At 37.5% G+C, this 21,176-nt stretch overlaps 1 protein-coding gene across 3 annotated transcripts in view; it reads right to left on the reverse strand.

Moving 5' to 3' along the window:
* The window catches only part of grm1a (glutamate receptor, metabotropic 1a), a 34,919-nt gene extending 17,499 nt beyond the window's left edge, over positions 1 to 17,420 (reverse strand). For 2 of the 3 annotated variants that reach the window (XM_055021439.1, XM_055021441.1), the window contains exons 1-3: positions 16,896 to 16,957; positions 15,887 to 16,718; positions 11,578 to 11,827 (exon numbers count right to left, since the gene is read on the reverse strand). In XM_055021439.1, coding sequence (XP_054877414.1) covers positions 11,578 to 11,827; positions 15,887 to 16,595 — 959 coding nt within the window. In that variant the 5' untranslated portion in view covers positions 16,596 to 16,718; positions 16,896 to 16,957. Of the gene's footprint in view, positions 1 to 11,577; positions 11,828 to 15,886; positions 16,719 to 16,895; positions 16,958 to 17,336 lie in introns of those variants that run through there. The other variant, XM_055021440.1, reaches the window with a different exon arrangement.
* Positions 17,421 to 21,176: the final 3,756 nt, after the last annotated feature.

The raw sequence follows: 21,176 nt of genomic DNA on the forward strand, positions 1-21,176 counted from the left end.
GTGGGACAGCAGCATAAAAATGTACAAAATACATATCAAGATGGTGTTTTTCAAATGTCTCATGTTGTTGCTAAAAGTCAGCCTTGATCTCAGTTTCATCTGGCACTTGATAGATTTACTGACACATCATCATGTGTGCCGTTGCTTAGATGAGAAAAACACATGTCAGCAGCTTAGTTTATTTTACAGAACTGAATGAAAACCGTGGGAATCGAGGACTCTGTCAGATCATCTGGTCCCAGTTTGAAAGTACACTTGTATATTTACAAAATCATAAATTAATTGGCAGGGACGAGATTTAATCACATGCACCGTTTTCCTTGGAGGACGACTGAGAAGAGTTGCTTTAGAAAACTGGGGTAGGAGAGTGAAGACTTCCTAAATTTGCTATGTGGATTTAAATAACAAAACTTGTAAACATTCTCAAATTGGAACAATAATTAGGTTATTGTTAGTGGGAAGTATAGATGCCAGTTTTAAAGTCTCTACACTGGCTCCCTGGAGCTCAAAGAATAGACTTTAAAATACTGTTGTTAGTTTATAAATCACTGAACGGTTTAGCACCTTTAATTTAGCACATTAAAAATCTGCTGTTGTTGTATCATCCTTCTAGACCCCTCAGGTCTTCTGGTTCTGGTCTGCTCTGCATTCCCAGAACCAGAACCAAGAGAGGAGAAGCAGCATTCAGCATCTATGCACCAAAAATCTGGACAAAACTTCCAGAAAACTGTAAAACAGCAGAAACACTGACTTCCTTAAATGATTCAGATCAAATATTTACATCAGACCAAGACAGCCTGAGTAAATTTGTTTTTAAGCGTTCTTCACTGTGAACCAACAATCAATAAACATGTCAGGTGTTCATGGCAGGGTGCTGGTATAGGACAGAATTTGCGTTGAGTTGTCCAGGTCATTACATCTCCAGAGAATTACACCATCAGTACGATGTTGGACTACCGGGACTTTGCTCTTTTTCTGAAATTCTGTGTTAGTTTTACGCAAGAGGGAACACAGTGAACATCTTCCAAAATGTTCTCCTTTTGCCTCATCTGTCCACAGAGTATTGTCACAGAAATCTTGGGGATCATCAAGGTATTTTCTGACAAACGTGAGACATACACAACATTTTGCTAAGTCTCTTGTCCTGTGTTAAAGCAATAAGGACTACAATGCTTTCGATTCTGGTCCTTAAGCCCAGAACTAAGATGCTAATATCTTGCAACTTTCAGATACATCCCTCAGCACAACAAACCTACAAGCTGCAGAATAGTTAGTTTCCAGGAGTAAACCTAAACACTTCTGCTTTTGTCACCTCCTGGAAATCCCTTGACGTTGCTCCTGAAATATTTTTGTTGTGTTAGGGACTCCTGGGAAGTTTCACCTTTCACTTGTTCTCCATTTGTTAATGGATTCCTCAGTGGTTCAGTGGAGTCTTAAAGCCTTGCAGAAGACCTTGTAAATAAATCTTGGATTGCAAGGTCACATTAGATTTTTTTTTCTCTCAATAAATTAAAAGCATCATTTAAAAACAGTGTTTTGTATTTACCTAGATTATCTTTGATGAAAAAAATACAAATTTGATGATCTGAAATATTTAATATATATTCAATATAAGGAAAATTAGCAAAGGGAAAATACATTTTCACATCACTGTAGATGTGACTACCTGTATAGATTTGTTTGAAGTATAACCATAGCCATCTTTCTTTTTTGCAAACTCAATGCTCACCTTCTCTTTTCTTTCCTTTCAGTTCTCAGATCTTTTCAAATGGCTTCATTCATTCGCTGAACACACAAGGTCGACACAGAATGTAAAAACATCTAAGACTTTCACAATTTTGGACATGTGTCATTGATAAAGTCAACTAAATATGTAAAAAAAATTGTTCGGTTTAGTAATATTGTTCTGTAGAAAAGCCTCGCACCCACGCACTTTGTTCCAGTGGCTTCTGTCTGCACAAAAAGCCTTACAGCTTCCACTAATCAGCTTGTGACAGCTATGTCCAGATGCGAGGCCAGGGAGCTATTTTTGATCCCTTCAATGCCGTGGAGCCACTTGGAGCACAAGGCATCAATTAGAAAGCGAGATGCCCTTGACAATGTGTGGCTGATCTCAATTAACATCATAGCTGTGATAAAAATATCCAGGTGCAGCACATTGTTCTCTACAAGCGAAGTCAAATAAATTAATCAATATTCACCCAACATAAATTAAGATTCAACTGGTGTATTTAGAAACAATTCCTTTACTGCAATACATTCCTTACTTATTGATGCATGTTTTTGTACTTATTAATGGGACATTTTCAGCCATGTCTGCTGAGGAAGAGCCATTGTGTTGGCTTCTGTGAAGCTCCACTGACAGAGCGCTTAACGGATCTGCAATGCAATGATCACACCAACTTTGTCAGGAGGTCAAACAATGTCTCCATGGAGACTGTGGTGTAAGCAGCACACAAGTTAATTTTTGTTTGTTTTTTCATGCTTTGGTTAAAAATAATCCTCTCTGCAGACATAAACTAGAATGATTTTCATGTGGAATGCCACAGAAAAATCTCAAAGCACCTAAGCTTCCTACACTAAGGAAATTCTGAGTTAATAAACTGGTTTCACACTGTTTGTATTTTCTTTTTTTTCAGACAAGTCTTAAATGAAGTAAACAGAATAAATGGAAATAGTACACTTAACCCATTATTACTTGTCTTTGTGAGGTATTAAAGAATGTAAAACAGGAAAATTAGAAACAAAACTGTGTTTGTGGCATTGGTAATTGAATATCAATCCAAAGTCATTCCAAAGTTTGACCCTTTATATTGTGTTCATAGGCGTATAACATGGCAGAAAGGTCACTAATGTTAAAAGAGTGTTTTGTCTTCCACCAGATAATTGCAAACAAAATAAATAAGACAGACAAGAAATCTCAAGGCTGACATATTTCTGAAGATTGTGTGTCTTTTTTTTTTCTTTTACAAGAGTTTGTAAAGTAACAGGACTCAAACTGCATAATTTTACATTTTCAAAAGTGTTGAGGTCAGAGCTATTCAAGATGCCCACTGTTATCCGTCTATCGATGTTTGAAGTGTGTTTAGGATCACAGTCCTTATGGGTAATCCAATTGTGTCCATCTTTCCCAAACTATCAGAAATTGGTTCAACTGTTTAAGGACTGTCATTGTTCAAATCTATCATAAATCATAAACTGGAATCTCATAATGTACTGTAGACATTTTAATATTTATTGAGTGTGTTCTACTGCTTCAAAACCAGCATATTTAATCTTCACAGAAATGTGCAGCAGACATGTAGGTGGAAGACAAATAATCATCAATTATCAAAAACCCTTAATGTTAATGAACTTCAGTCTGATACCTATTTTATAAACTACTGGATAAGTAAAATATGTATCCTGTAAAGCATGTTAGTGCTTTTATTTTTTTAGCTAATGAAGTGCGTATTCGTGGGATTCTTAAATTGAGTTATGTAACAAAAACATTTTGATTTTTTAATTATTTAAAAAATGATTTCATTCTGAATATTTTTGAAACATTTTATTGAGAAGGATGGATTGTGCTTGGTAAAAAAAAAAAAAAAAACGTGCAGAGCTTGAAAAAGAGACCCATTATTTCATCATTACTTTCAGTGCTATTGACAGAAGGAGCCTCTCTCTTTGCTCATGCCCCGCTATTTACCAAATAACTTGTGTCGAGACGCCAAGAGGGAAAATTTGACATCCCTAGTGCTCTCCTTGAGATGGTGAGAAGATGAGACACACAGAAATGACTAGATAAAGGCAGTAAAATGTGTCCATTCAGAAACGCTTCTTTTCCTGTAGCCCTGAACATTTTATGATTCTGTCTTGGAGGAAAACGCCAATCTCCTCTTACACACAGAAAAACAAAAAAATAAATCATTGGTACAGCTGAATGCAGCTGGTACATACAACTCAGATTTCCAGCTTTTTCCTTACAGATAAAGAGTCGTGCAAATCGTAATGACGGGTGTCAAGCGAGTCAGTGTCCTTTTTGACAGACTAAACAAGACCAAAGTCTTGAAAATTGGACCCCGACCAAAAAGCCACGCATGTAGGAGAAGGAGAGAATTGAGCACTACATGTGGAAAAGCAGCTTATGCAAATGGTGTTTAGTAATAACAGCACAGAAGCAGCATTTGAGAGAGAGAGAAAATGAATGCTTCTAATTGCAAGAGAGCAGGCAGGCAAATGAGTGGGTGGATTCTCTTCATGCCACCATTCAGAAACTTGGTGGTGGGAAGCGACAGAGGAAACAATAACAAAGGCCACTGCACAGATAATGTATAGCTGGTTTTGAAAAGCCGCACAAACTAAAGCTCAGCAGACAGACGTGAATATCACCATCATTTCTTTTTAAAATGGAGCGGGTGGAAAATTATTATTCCGGATTCAGAGATTCCTTGTAACATCTTGAACTGCAAAATAAGCATAATGATGTTGGCCCCAGGGAACACTATTTAAATATTTGTTAAGATGCAACAACATCTCACAAACATGTTTTTCCGCTCTCACAACAAGACAACTTTGAAATAAATGAATTCCTGAAATGAATTCCTGAAATGGATTCCTGAAATGGATTCCTGACATGTTTTCAAAAATGCCAACATGAAACTGGGTTTGACTCCTCCTTCCTGAATCTGGTGTAATTTACAGAGCAAATGTTAGAGGGGCCACTTTCTCATACATATCTCCCTTTTTTACTTGCTTTTGCAAAAATAGGCATTAAATATAATCAGATGAGCTGGAAATTAATCAAATTTTGACCTGGAGAGACTTATTTTTATGACATGGCAGTAGTTGAGTCAAGGTTTAAATTACATTTGCGAGGTCTTGTGAAGCATTCACAGCTCTTAAATGTTTTAATTTCTTCTTCGCTTATAAACTACAAACTCACTGCATTTTAATTCCAATTTATTTGAAGGATTAACACAAACTAGAAGTAAAGAAGCAAGGTAGAGATAAAATGAAGCATGGCTTCCTAGCTTTTACACCAAATAGTCAGAAAAGTGAGGTGTGCATTGATCTATTCAACCTCTTATCCTCTGATACCCATAATTAAATCAATAGCGTTATACATCACCTAACAAATGAATAAAGATATTAATGTGTGCACAGCTGTTCTTGGAAGGGTGATTTTGAAATCTGGGGGAACTGAGACATCTCCACTTCAAAATTTGTTGACACAGAACATTGTGACAGTAAAATATGAGACAGATAATCTGTGAAAAAAGCTAGTTCCTCTGCGTTCTCCCTGTGGACTTGCTGTTCGCTACAGAGATACACTGCTCTATCTGAAACAACCAATCAGAGCCAGGAGGAGGGTGTTAGTGCTGTTGATCAAGCTTGTGTACATGCTGTGCACAACCTCTCTCTTTCTCTTTGCTACTCAACAGTTGGGTTCACCAAAACAGAGGCTTCCATGAATTTTCAGGCGAGTTAGCATAGTTGCAGTTTTCCTGGAACAGTAAGTTGTTTGTATAGCATTAGCACATTTAGTAGCACATACACAAGGTTGATTGACAGTGCTAACACGCTCCTCCTGGTACTGATTGATTGTTTTTGACTGGGAGAAGTGCATTTCTTCAAAAAGCAATAGCAGCACTGGGAGGAAGTGGAGAAGTGCAATCTTTTGACAAATCATTTGTTTCACATTACTCTGTCACAACTTAACATTTTCCTTTTTAAAGCTACATACGGTAGATTTAATTACTACACAAATCTGATCTAAATTATATTCATGTTTGAGATTTTTATTTGTTCATTTTCCTTCCACTTCACAAAGTTGCACTTAAAGTTCACGGAGCTTGTGATATTTTTGCCAGGTACTGTTCACTGTATAAGGGGGGGAAAAATAACACTTAGTTCCTATTATCAAGCATATTAGTTTGATAATGTGCGTCACAGATCTATCGCTTATAGTCTCCAACGACTCACATTTGGTAAAGATGCTGATATGTGAAAGAAACAGAATCTAATTTGATCTGTAACAATGCACACTGGGAGCCATTGTGCATGTTGCTTTGGCACATCGCTAACAAGTGAAAACTGTGTGGCCATCTGCACCATCACGCTGAGTGGCTCACATTTCTTGTCAAACTAGGTCTTTCATTCATACAAAGCATAGTAGCCTCGTTGACCTGCTAAAAAAAATACATTAGGAGGCTTCTGATTTTGTCAGGCCGGCCTTTCATTAGCAAATGCAATGCATCAGGAAGGTCATCACTGATATTTCTGTTTCTTTTGTAAATTTATATGAGTCAAGTATAAATTAACGTTCTTGAGTACTGAATGGGGCGGGTCGATCTGAAATAGTCTGAAATTGATATCCACTGTATTATTTAAAATATTTTTCAGTCAGTGAATACAACTTGACCTTTTTTGGGGTCTGTTTTTTGCTTGCACCCCCTCAGTTAATTCCTGTATAGAAAAAAATATAATAAACTGCCATTTAAGATTTGCATGGTGCATAAAAACTGCCCACAGTGGAACTGCAAGTTTTGGTTTTGGATTGTTGCTGCTAGCATTTTCCACTTTCCCTGCAAAGCAAAAAACAAATTTCTAGTCTGCTGGGAAGCATTTAATCTTTGAAAACAACTGAAAGCCACAGATGATAATCTAACAAAATCTCCATCCTCAGCTCTCTTATCTTCTTCCGATTTCTCTGTTTCTGTCTTCTCGTTTTGTTTTTCTTTTTTTATAGTCTATTTTTATCACCAGTTACTCTGCAAGCTCTCTCGATCTGAAAAGTTCCAAATCCACACCTGAAGAATACCAATATTTATCTTCACTTAGTCTTAAGTGTCGACCTGAGAAACCCCCGACAGTCTTCCACATGTGTGAACCAAGTCAGTTTAATGTGTTTTATTTATCAAAACCATTTATATCATGTTAAATGATATGTTATATCAGGACATAACATATCATGATATAATGGATCACACAGAATAAACTATCTAGATCCTCTCCTTTACTGACCAGTCAGAGAAAGCATGATTCTGCCACCACCATGCTTCACCAGGGCAATAACTTTCTTTCTTTCATCAATGAATGTATTCTTTCCCTGCTTTCATGAAGGTCATGTGTGTGGACTTTACCATACCATGGGTAGACTGACTGTTTCTCCCACTAATGCTCTACTTCCCCAGCTTGGTAGACTTGCAGCTGTGCAGTACAATTTCCATTTGTAGATGGGAAACTTGCAAAGCTTGAGATATTATTTTATAGCCCAACTAGTCAGCAAACTTCACAACAGGTATACCCATAACATTTTTTTGTCTTTTCCTTAGACCTAATAATGCTGTTGCTACTTTTATGTTTTTCAGCCAAGCTATCTATAAGTAAAAAAGTTTGAAGATATATATTTTTTTCCATTTCTAAGTTGTGCTCTTCCATTGAATTAGAAGGTAGACATTGACGTTTGTAGTTTCAAGGTGACAACATTGAAAACGGTTCAACACAATATGCTGGGACTGGAAGTTCCTCTCCCTCTGTTCATACCACACTGATAGCTGTTTCTATGTTTGGAGTCATAAAGAAACTGAGAGAGCTGGCTGACACAATCATCTCTAAAAACATGGAGAGAGAACGAGAAGAGACTCCCGGACCACAGAGAAGCAGAGTGGATGGAAAAGGTTGAAATCAAGGGATGAAGTGGGTCGAGGATGACGCCACATACAGCCCTCGTCTGAAGAGCAGGTTAGATGAACAGCAACAACAAAAAGCTCTCACATTCAAACCACTCTCACGTTCCCACTTGCTGTAGTGTTTTTGTCTGCCTCTGTGGGGTTCTGATCATCACAGTGAGCGAGATGAGGATGAAAACCACCATACTGATAGCATATGATGATTTCACCCTGATGCTCTGAATCAAAAGCTTTTATGTTGCTTCATTTGGTGTATTGCACTTTCTTGGCACAGCAACAATTGAGATAATGTCAAAGAGATGCAAGCTTCAATATGAAATCTCATTTTATCAGTTGTGGAGCAAAAGTTGACTATTGGTTTAAGGCTGGGACTCTTTTATTGCTAGTACTGATCCAAAACATTTCAGTTCCAATAGTTGTCGATATGTAAACTTGATCTATTGTTTGCAATGCTCTCAGCACAGAGTGGCACATTACACATCCTAAGTAAAATAAGATTGTTAAGATCAAAACTACATTTATGATTTCACATCTCAGTTGTTCTACAAAAGTTCAAAGCTTAAAATGACCAGCTGTCATTTTAACAACTCATGACAGTTTCTGTGATTCTGGAGTATGAAATCTCTTGTACACAATCCATCAACTCTCATGCATGAAGCAGCAGGATTAAAATTTTCATGTCATCCACCATGTTTTTCTTTTTTATGGCATTATCAGACAAAATAATAGGAATTCACTATTTGGCCATTTCGTGTCTGCTTATCATTTCCTCAAATGATCTCCTGTATGAACTCCATAATGCCAGTCCATCAGAAACACATCTATTCAGAGCACATTGAACTGAACCTGAGCAATGTTTTTGGCAATTTACCAGGTAAATTGCCAAAAACCAAATACCTGTCGCTAAGTCAACAGAATTAGCATCAGATAGCAAATCCTTCAGGTAATATTAGCGGGAGTGCTTTAATACGGTCCACTTGGAAAGATGACAAAAACCTAAATTCCTCTCCACATTGATGAGTTGTTGATCCAGTGTACAAACATTCCATTAAAGGCTGTTTCCAAACCTTAATTTTCAAAGTTGAACAAGTTGTTTTCAGCCTGTGGCTCTTCCAGTTCAAAAATATTCAAACCACTAAGGTTGCTGGCGCTCAATGAACTGCTTTCATTTGTTGTTTAAAAATAGTTTCAAAGCACAAACATGTTTCATGGACCGGGTTTGCTTGATTGAAGCAGTGATTTCCCGTTACTTTTTAAGCTGATATTTTTCAAAATTACAATCATACTGGGCTGTTATTCATTTGCACTCCATGTTGTTCAGCTGCTAATTTATCTGTTTATGTGTGTGCAGTCAAGTGAAAAGTGGTACCAGGGGCTTTTTCACCAAAAAGCAGCAACTGACTACAACTGGGAACAAACCATGTCAGGGGACACAAACAGTGGCACTTTCACATAGCTGTAGGATGTTACCATTGTTTCAAATGTTCCTATATCCATAATTATTGGTTAAACTTCAAAAATCTGGTCTTAACTTAGAATGTTGGACTTTTTTGCCTCTTTACCAACTGTATGCTATCAGACTGAATGTCCCTTGTTGCTTTATGCAAACGTAACACACAGAACAAGCCAAAATGCACATGCACACATCATGTGAAGAGGCTCCCTGTAGGGTGAAAGCATAAATTAGGAAGACAAGCTCCCGTTGGTGAGCTAATACCTACCTGCCAGCTTTATTTGGCCACACACATGGCATAGCATCTGTGCTGGTCCAGACTTGCTCTGTCATTTTACAGAGCACTCCTTTCTATCTCCTTTTATTTTCTGTGACCTAGAAGTACTTCTTCCTCCCATGGAGACTTCCACAAAAAGCTAAAAAAAGATTCACTTTTTCCTCTCCTATGGAGGAAAGAGAAAGGGACACATATGGGAGCTAGTCTGAGAGTGTCTTTACAATAGATAATTTAGATGGTATTCAAACAAGGAAGACCGCGCTGCTAAGAACTAAGCTATGCATGGTTGCATTGGATGTAGAAATATAAACAGGCAGCTAAGAACGCCGATTGAGTCCCCTTCAGTTCTGCTTATGGGAAATAATACAAGGTATGAAGAAGGGATAATCAAAGATGAAGACAATGACAAAAAGATATTCTTCAACATGAAAGGTTTGGATTAGATCAAGTGATCTCTATTTGTATGGAAATACTAAGCATAATTAAAACTCTCAATGAAAATATTAATCCTGATTCTCATCTAAATGTTAATTTAGTTTTAGACAAGGTACAAGAGCCTCACGCTTTTATAAAACATGATGAATGAGAAGTTAGGGTTTATGTACAGGGCAGTTTTCATGGGGAATGAGATTGTATTCTGCAATGAGCACCTATTCTTACTACCCCCTACTTCCATTAAGTTAATGGAACAAAGAATTGCCAACTTTGGTTTTCTTCAGTGTTTATCTCCGTCTCAGTCCCTAGCTACCTACAAATCTCTGAAAACATTATGTTTGCTCTATTGTTTCTCCATCTTTTCCCCTTTCAGAAGTTCAAGTCATGGCAGCATACCTGCCTGTTGGAGTGCAGAAGTTAAAATTAATTTACTATGTTTGTTTTTTCTAAAAAACAAAACTTAAATATCTTATGTCAAATACAGAGCCTCAAAAAACTCAAACTGGTTTCACACTGACAAAATATTTCTTATTTTTTGAATGAGAATCTAAAATGAAAGAGAAAATAATGTTCTGTTATATTCACAGCATGGTGTTCTAATCCATAGTTTTTATGTTCTGCAACATGTCATCTAATTTACTCATTGCATCTAGCAAAACAGTCTAAGATTAGAAAATTAACAGCACAAGAAAAAAAAAACTCAAACCACTGCCTGTCTGTCTTAATGACATGGCACAGCTAAAACAACAGCATTGTGAAAACTTGAAGTTTGTCCCAAATTGATGAAAAAGCAACGACCAAGGTGGTCAATAAAGCTGCCAAGAGGCTGACAGTCGCACCAAGAAAACTGAAGAAATGTCTGTCAAGTACTGGATGTGTTCCTCAGCATGAGACAACACCATCCTTTGTGTCTATTTATCTGAAAACAGAGGAGGGCTTTAAAGTTGAAATCTTTTCTTACAAGTGAAACATTGAGAATTATCAAAAGTTTCCCAAAGTTTTGTGAGATAATGTGTCACAATTTGTTGAAACCAAACTTGAACTTTGGACCAAAACTCAACAAGGTGGGTTTGGAATTAAAAACAACATTAAATCACTATTAAAAAAATTTTTAAAAAAACATTATTCACCCTGTTTTTCTTTTTATTATTATTTTAGCAGATTTGTTTGTTTCCATTGAATTGTATGGAATAAATAACCATGTCTTTTGGGGAATGGACATGGTTAGAAAAACCAACCCATCATTTCAACCTAGCTTGCGGATATGATGCTAACGCACCCAGTCACTGCTGTGACTGACAACAGAAAGCATTAATGTAAATGGATATTTACATTAAAAAAAGCTTAAATTAATTGTGAGATAAAGCTTAATTGAATATCCAATTAAGAGGAATTTCTAAAATTCAAGTGCTTGATCCAAATGACTCAATGCTGAAACAAAATGCAACAATTGCATATATAAGAAAATCTACCGGAAAGAGGTCATGTAGAAATTGGACAGGAAAAATTGACTGTCTAATTGTGCATCTGTGACAGATATGGTAATTATTCAATCTAGACAAAATATTTCTATTCAGTGCTACTTTTGTGTAGTCTATTTTTGGTTGTCTTGGTGACGTGTGCTTTGGAAAGACAAAACAGCCTCTCTTAGTCTCCCAGCCTGTTAGCAGAGTCATTGTGATCCAGCAAGATGCTCTGGACTGGTGTGAAAAGAGACATGCAGATACATACAACCATACCTGCCAACAAGGAGGAATTCCCCACGCACCCTTTGTCGCCTCATAGCCATCAGAAGATTACGGACCGTCATGCCCTCGCAGAAACACACCACCACTCGAGCTTTGGGCAGACGTTCCTGTAGTTTCCCCAAAAGGCGATCAAAATGTTTCTCTCCGGCGTTGCTGTAGATCTTGTCTGAGTGGGCGATGCACAGGCCCTCTTGAGAGGCCAGCTCCTTGAAGGCCTCCATGCCGCTCTCCCCATAGTTTCCTGAAGGAGATTAATAAAGCAGACATTAGCTTTAGACATTAACCATAGAATAGCACGAATTGAAATTACAAAAATAAAACTGCTTAATAAAAACACGTCAATTTTGAGAGAAAAAAAAAGTTTTCCCGCCAGGATGTGGTTGTTTTTGGGTCGTATTGAAATAGATGTATTTAGTAAATCTGCAATGTTGTCATCACTAGCACAATTAGACCAAAGTTTAGGGTCAGGTCAGTTTGAATAGTCTTCTTTATAATCTAATAAAATAAAACATCTTTTGAAATCTGCAATTTGTTCTCTCTTTGGTGGTTTTAATTTTGAAAGGAAGCAGATAGATTGTCAAAGTAGTGTTAACATGTTATTTTTTACAAGCCATGATCTACATATTTATGTAAAAGATAATCAATGTTATGCCTACAGGACTCCTCTCAGCAGTCTCTCACCGCCTCAATCCTTGACTGACCCAAAACTCTGATCCACTAATGATGAGAGTCAGACTTGACTTGCTGCTGATTGCAATCAAGCCCAAAGGGGTGGAGATGACTGTCCTTGTTTAACTCTAAACTGTCCCAATCAAGAGCCTGGCAAAGCTGTTTCTACGTCTAAATCTTCTCCTTCCATGTAGACTGCAACGCTGCTCTGAACTGATGAAAAAAAAACCCACAGCTTCTCTTTCTGTGAGCTGGATTACACAGACAATCCAATCGCTTGTGTGCGACAGAACATGTTTTTGCATTTGAACAGACATGTCATCATCAGGAAATCAGAAGCACCCTGCTGAAAATATGTGAAAACATTTGTCTTGCAGTTGATGAGTGGCCCGATTCTCTTGCATGATTGAGGACAAACAATCATCTGCACATGGTTGAAGCTTTACATTGCTGCTGAAATAGACATCAGTGTAATTCATTTACACAGGCCCATAATGTGTCCATGTGTTGGTTTGCCGATAGTCCTTTGATTATATTTTCTATTGCCTCTTTTCATTCTGCTGGAGGTAAATGGAAATAATGATATCCAATTATTTTACTCTCTCCATCTCAGCTATGAGACAGGTGGGTGGTGCATTAATTGACACCTCACAATGACCAAACAACAACAAAAAACCCCGCACTAAGCATTCATCACCACAGAGATGATAATCGAGACAGGTAATTTATGCAATTTCACAGCTCTAGCTGTTGCTATAGGCAACAAGCTGCACTTATAACTTGTCTCGGGTGGTGGAGATAGAAAACTGATGAGCTTGAGCCAGTCGTGACCACAGATTCAAGATGACTAAAAACAAGACAAACAAGAATAGCGCCTTGTAAAAGTATTAACACCCCTTTAGTTATGTTATAGCCAAAGGACGTTGACTACAACTGCATGCCACACTTTACAGATTTTATTTGTTTTAAACCCTTATGTGGTCACTTCACAATTCTGTGCTACTCTCTGCTGGTTTGTCACATCAGAATCCAGTAAAAAGGCACCGAAGTGCAACATGTAAAAGTTCAGCGGTTGTAAATACTTAAATTAGCTCCAAACAATTTCAATCAAGTTTGGAAAATTTTGTTTACTTTCATGGACAGAGGATGACTTTGACTCTCTTAGAATTGAGTTAAGGGTGTTAAAACAAATTTCAATCTCTTTCAGATTGGTCAAAGTGATAGTGCTCCATACGAGTAGAAATGGTTGAAGAGATTTTTTTAAAATGTCAATGAATGTCCAAATGTTATCACTGTTTAGGCAAATGTTTGTAGTGTTTGTAGCACTGCCTAAACAGTTATCACAGTTGCAGCAGAAATGTAGAAAAGTTTCCTTAAAAAACTGTTATTTATTTCAAAACAAATGGATTAATTATAATTTGTTGAATTTTCAACAATGTAACAAGCATCTGGCAAATAATTCTTGTAGTAAAAAATGTTGCTACAAACATTGCTTGAATACTTGTGATTTGCAAGTATTCAAATCACAGGTTTGCACAAAATAAATCACAAAATAACAGCTTGATTTGCTGATTTGCCAGTGCTATTCTACATTGCACTTGATATAAATGATAACTTTTCCTTTATGTCATTGTTCTGCAGTTCCTAAATTTTCTGATGGCATTCCCAGAGGAGGGTCAGATACCTGATATCACCTATAGTCCTTCAGGGACTACACTTTCCTAACTCCCTTTGCCATTTACCTAATGCCAGCCTGCGCTCGTCTCCCATATCTAACTATAATAAGACTCTCCAAAGATGTTTCACACTCCCAGTATGTCTGCAGTTCCTTAGAGAGAGATCCTGGTTAATGCAGCCTGTCAGTCATAATTTGGGTGCACATCACTGACTGTGTTTCACCAAGACTTTAATGAAAAGCCACAGACATAATTCATTTCACAGTAATTACTCTGTCTACCCAACCCAGCTTTTTCTGTTATCTCCTGTCTCCACCACAACATAACCGATGTGCTGCAAATGAGGAAAAGTTTTCAGAAAGGTAAGAAGCTAATCACAATGCGAAAATTTGAGTCTATTTATGAGAATTTATATTCAGTTTAATTAGTATAATTCCTAACCAGGTCCTATCCATTGAAAAATGGAATAAATATGAATGTGTCCATTCTAAAATAGTCTCTTATGTGTTGTAAAACAGTTATGAAACTTGTTGTGGTGGCCATCCTAACAGAGCCAGAAAGTTCACACGTTCTTTTCCGATTAGCAAAGCACATTGGGTGTGAAGTTGTGGAAACAATAGGAGGACTCTTTATGATCTTAATGTGCAGATGTACATGTGAGACATTATTACAAAGAAAATGATATCAAGTTCAACCACAAAAGGCTGACACTCAGTTGGAGTTTAGAAGAAAAATCAAGTAAAAGCTGCTCTGGGGTCAGTGCATATTTATATCCCACCATAAAACCCTGAGGACCTGTGAAACCTCAGTAGCATGTGATCCTTGATATGTCAAAGAGTATGACTCTTCTATAAATGTAACAACTAATAAGCTTTTTTTTTTTGTTCCACTCCTAATTAAAAGAAATGTTTTGATGAAATGGTTTACTGAAGATGCAATCAAGAAAACCTGGGTCACTATAAACTATGTATTTATACATACAATATTAACAGGTGACATGTATTTTAAGATCCTTGACTGCAATACAGAATTGGTCTGTGTCAGATTTAAAAAGGTTTTCAGGACAGAACTCTCGGGTTTTGAAACACAAAATATATTTTGAGCATTTCTAAAGTAACATTAGGGTGTTTTACTTTACTTTGGTTCTCATTGATCATGTGTAGTCAAGGCAGCTATTTGAAAGCAGTGATGTCATAATAGACCACAGCAGGTCAGACAGAACACTGAGCATTGTGCATGCTTTTTGCCACGTTTGTTTTTTATATATATTTCAGTGATTGTATCACATACAATTAATGATGTATTCATTTCTGTATTGTTATCAATTGACATTTGTAATATGTTTGAATAATTACTCTAGACTATCATGAGGGTCAGCAGATGGGTGGAGCTTACATTGAGTGGTTTAAAGTTCACTTCATGTTTAGCTTAACCAATCATCTTCAGGCTTGATGACTTGCAGCAGTAATAATGACTTTCCAGAGCACTCCAACAGTGGAATTAAAATTTCAAATCGATACTGAAATTATGTAATACATTTTACTATTTAAGTTTTTAGTTTTAACTTTTCATTATTACATTACACTGAAAACATTGTAAATTAATGTGTTTATTTTGTTGAGACCAAATTGAGATTATCCTTAAATATAGGTAATAAATACTTTAACTATTAGTTGAACTGTAAACATTTTTATAAACCATTAATAGGCAGATAAAATACACAATTTAATGAATTACAGAGAATTTGGAAGTGATCAGCACATTGCAAAAAAAAAAAAAAAAGGTAAAAATATCCAATTGTGTTTATGTGATCACATATGAACTTATGTATTTAATGAATCATGATTTGGCATTTTAGGCTCTTAATACCTATCAATTTCAATCTATAGGTTTTAAAATAAACTGAAATACATCACTCAAAAACTGGTCCTGGGGTTAGTGCTAATTTTTCTCACCCTCAGTGTGGACTGCAGACACGTAGGTCCAGTTATGAAGCTTGACGATGTCCAGCATGGCCCGGGCCTGCAGAGTGTCTGAAGGAACGACCCTTAGGAAGTACTTGAACAAAGTCTTGTCACTCAGGTCGATGCTTGTGGCAGAGTAGGCAATCTGTGGAATGTTGAATAACTGTAGAAGGTTTTGCACTTGAATGGCCACAGAGCTGGATCCGGGGCCGATCACTCCTGCTATGGGTTTCTTTGAAGGCGGTGGCTGGTTGGACGGAGTTCCGTCGATGCACCATTTGGAACCGTCCTTGTCATCCCGAATCGAGATGAGAGAGTCCCGGATAAACTCGATGCTCTGCTCCAAGGCAACAGAGGAGTGCCAGCAGGAATCCCGGATCTCACAGCCGAGGCTGATGTTGGGGAGCAGGTGCTGGTCGGCGTTGATGCGGTCAAGCGTGTGGAACATGGCCTCCACACGCTGGATGCCGTATTGCTCCCGGACGTCCCCGCACTTCCGCTCGGCCACCTTCTCGGCAGACGGCTGGTGGTGGACAGAGAAGAGCGCGCCGATTATCACGTCCCCGTCCATGCGGGCCACGGAGCGGGAGGCGGCGCGGGGCACCGCCGATCTCTCGTGGATGCTGCCGCTGCTGTGGGTGATCACCAGACACGCGGGGAGACACAGGAGAGCGAAAAAACCCATCTTTACGCGTGCCATGTCGTGCCACAGAGCGTGAGCCGTGCCGTCTGCGATGGCATATTAGCTGCTGTCTGTCAGAGCTTCCACGCTTATCCCATCCATTACCTGTGGGAATGTCGTTTGGAGTGTATCCGTGGGCACCTGCAGAAAAAAGACGAGAAAATTGTTGAAGAAAGAAGGCTAAGAGTTTACTAAGCACGCGTGTTCTTCTCCACACGCTGTTTTACCGTCTCCTATCAGGATGCCTTTGAACAAACCACTTAAATCATAGTTCAATTGCGTCTCTATAACCCTTTAAAGAGAATGTAACTATTGCACCTGGTGGAGTGCGGATACCGTCAGTGTTATTCATTGAGAAAATACAGAAACCGGGTTTCAGCACCACGGACAGCGCGCTTTCCGTTGCAAGGACGTCTATCCGACTGTTGTCTGCACGCATCATTCCCGCAAATCCAAACTCTTCACGGTTTAACCTAAATAATCTATATATACAAAAAAAATCTCCTTTATTTTAGCACGAACAGAAACACAAAATAGCTTCCCTTCCTGGACTGTTTTCCTATTTTGTCATAGATCGTGGATTTTCTTTCTTGTCTGTTTTGTTTTTCTCGAGAAGTCAGGATGAAGTCAGGATTATCAGTAGCACATTATCACACCAGTTGGCTTATAATCTTTAACCATGAAGCAGAACGTGCCTGGTCACACAATCACAGTTCCTCCCGCCATGCACGCGGATTGCTCTGCTGCATTCAAACTTACCTCAGTCCTTGGATCATGTCTCGTGCCTTCGTCCGTCTTCTGTGCCGCGTGGTCCTCGTCGGTATGACTTGAGTTTCCCTCCCTCTCCCTCTCGCTCATCCAACTCGAAACGTGATAAAGAGAACCCCCTCTAGTCATCTCTCCACCGCCCCACTCCATACTCTCTTTTCTCCCCACCCTTTCCAGAGCTGTCTTTGAGTCTTTATCTTTAGGATATAACTTAATTGGTTTTACTTGAAGCATTTCCAACAATAATAATTACCCACTGATTAATTACAATTCACTTCAATAAACTGAAAATAAATCAAAAGACAACGTGAAATGTCAGGAGTTGCTTCATCCATTTGGTTCCCAAGCAGCAACCAACAAATCAAAACTCTTTGATTAATTTGATGAAGTTTGCATTTCATGGATGACCAAAAGTGCCAAAATTATGTAGATAATTACACAACAGATTTACAGTTCATGAGTAACTGTCAAAAATTATTTTAAAAATGTGAGCAAAAATGTGCACAAAGTATAGTGCCAGTTTATTTAAAAGCACAATTTGCAATAATTGTGATCTTAACCAAGATTAAGACTATTTAATCTCCATTAATTAATTTTAGCAAAATAAAATTAACTATTTGGTTATTTCAGTAAAATAAGCAAGTAGTGTTAACATTATTCCAGTTAATCTATAAGTAATGCATGGATTTGATGTTTTTTACCCAGTCAGGAGTTAGCGTGGTTAGTGAGCCAGTCTTTGCACTGCAACATAGAAGTTATAAATATTAATGTAGTTATTTTGATTTCTTACTTTTTATTGGGGTTACCCTTAAATTAACAGATCAGGTAAGGGATAAAAACACGGAATATATTTACAGAAATGTATGAAGTAATGTTTTCTGGTCATGACAACAGCCATTTTCTATATCTAGAAAGTAGCTACATGCATCGCTCTGGTGTGAATTGACACATTCTCCCACACAACCTGTAGTAAAAATCTTTAATGTGTTGAGACTCCAGCATTATGCACTCTGTTAATCAGTTCCGTCTGTAGATTCTCAACTCCAAATAAGTCCAGTTATTAATTGTGCCATTTTAGCAGTTTTACTTCTTATTTCTCTCTTATTTCTACAGCACTTTGTATCAGCTGTGGTTGTTTTAAAGTGCTTTATAAATAAAGTTGGTATGGTATGGTATGGTATGGTATGGTATGGTATGGTATGGTATGGTATGGTATGGTATGGTATGGTATGGTATGGTATGGTATGGTATGGTATGGTATGGTATGGTATGGTATGGTATGGTAAATCAATTAATTGTGTTTGGGACAATTGTCTTCCCAAACTTTTTCCATCAGATTTTTATCAAGAATGTTGTGGTATGTTTTTCTAGCTTTCCTTCATTCAAATGGACCTGGCTTGTACTTTAAGCTGTAACACAACCCACACCATGATGGTCCCACCTTCAAACTTCACTTTTGGCATGGAGATTCTGGGATGATGTGTGGATCACTTCTTCTTTCAAACCAGGGGTCAGATGTCGTTCCACTTTGACCTCATCTATATTCTCCCAGCATTTCTCTGGCTCGTCCAAATCTTCTAAGCAAATTTTAATCAAGCTAAAATATGCCTTTTCTATAGAGTCTATAAAACACAGTTTTGAGCAGTGACTATAGACACAACCAATGAAATTCCTCAATCCCCTTTCATGTGACATTTAGCATCTGCTTGAGGATCATAGATGTTGATGAAAACTTCTGTTCATCTTAAATGTGAGTTGTATTTGATATAACTCACATTAAGCAACTTTGGTCTGCAGTGGCATTCTCCAGTATCTATACATCTTAGTAAGCTTTGCAAGAAATATTTCTACTGAAAAACATTCAAATATGAGAGACTCCAAAGTAGCAAACGAGTCAGTAAATAGTTTAACTTTCCTCTCCTTGGGGACACAGACCCTGTACATGAAGGGTTGTGTCGTGACTCACACCAGGCGGTATAAATCACAAATAAACTTAAGAAGTCTGTGTGACACTGTTGCCCGAGGCTTTGGGAGTGATCATCTCTTACTGAACCTGAATAAAAGTGACATGTAAGAGAAGGAAAGACTGTTTGGATGCTGTAGACACTCTGCAGGCCAAAGGGCCATGGCTAAGCTTGGTCTATTCTCATGATGGAGTGTGCGTGGGTTGACTGCAAGGCAAATGACTTAAGCACTATAGGCCTATATAATCATCATCATGATGAATTATTGGTAGTGAACATACTTATTAGCCTTAAAGAAAATTTATGAACTAATGCATTATTCAGCATGTTTGTTATTGTGCAAGTTTACTTTTGAATAGAACAGCGAATTTGATTGTTTCAAAGACATTATTTTTCTTCTTACATTTCTATGACTTTGTACTTTCTCTTATGTCAAGAAACTCACTCAGAAACTGTATTTGTGTTTCTAAATAAACTACATGGTTTGAGACAGTGTATCTACATTAACAAAACCACAAAAGGATTCAAGTGAGATGATTTATTGTGGTTGAAGTGGACCCACACGCAGCAAAGAAGTGTTGTGTAGATGGTGATGTATTTAATGAAAAACGAATTACTAGAACTTCCATACTTCCAGGAGAATACACAAAAAACAGGAACTAAAGAACCAGGAACTCAGAGGAGTGTAAACAGGATTTAATAGAAGGAGCCAGTGAGAAGCGAAAGCAGGAGAATGGGGGGGAGAGAGAAAGAAAATGCCACTGAGGGCAAGGGAGCAGATACAACTAGAATTAAGAGAATCTAACAGAAACAGGACTGATCACCTATCACCTATGTTATATGTTATTCTCTTTGGCCTATACAGTGAAAGAAGATTTCTAGTTTTCCATTTCTATTATAATTTTCAGTTGGATTTTTTAAAAATTATCTAACTTTTGTTCACTGATTATTAAAAAAAAAAAAGGTACAGCAAAAGCTAATTGAAATAAAGTGAGCTGCTTTATTTACTTGCAGTGATTGTGTTTTGCGCCTTGAACAGTTTTAGATTTTGTTTATACGGGTTATACAGTGTGAAAGGGACAATTAGGTTGCAAAGGCTATCATTTTCAAATGTGTCGCATTGATTTAAACTGTCACAAATACCACTTATGATCTTTATTCATAGTTTTTTCTGTTTCCATCTGAAATGTTGGATGTTAACTTTTGGGGAAATTCTTGTCACATGAGTTGATCACAGCTTTGCCTTCTGACAGCCTTTTTGAAAATTGATCAACAAACTCTCTCCAAGTTGAATGATGGACACGAGGCGTTCTTGAGTTTTACTAACATTTAATTGGACACAGATACCAGTGAGAACTGTACAAAACAACATAACATAATCCATTTTCATTCAGTAAGGTATTAGAAAACAATAACACAATATTTTGTTAAAAAAAAATCTTCACGAATCAGTATCTGGACTTTTGCAAAATGTTGACACAAACTATGGTAAAAAGAGAACATGCTAGAGTGTGGCGTGTAACTGAATAAACCGTTCAGACCTGCTTTTCTTTGTAAGGTCTTTCATGAGAAGATACTGGTTTAAACTGTTTTGCAGCAGGCAGTCTGCTCATTATATTGTCTGGAGTTGTATATCTCTGCATCTTCACTTGAGCTTATGATATCTGAATTATCCTGAGATGAAGTTTGCTAGATATTCAATGTCTGGTGAAAATACTGGCAAACTGGGTTTTTAAAGTAGACATTTTAAGTCAACAAAACACAAATAAGTTAATGTGAAAACGAACACTGAACTGTGATCAATTAAATATCAACAATAATAATAATTGCAATATAGTATTTGTGTAAATTAACAATGTTTTAGCCA

The sequence above is a fragment of the Poeciliopsis prolifica genome, unplaced genomic scaffold (genome assembly GCF_027474105.1).
Source record: "Poeciliopsis prolifica strain line A6 unplaced genomic scaffold, Auburn_PproV2 SCAFFOLD076, whole genome shotgun sequence".
NCBI lineage: Eukaryota > Metazoa > Chordata > Actinopteri > Cyprinodontiformes > Poeciliidae > Poeciliopsis > Poeciliopsis prolifica.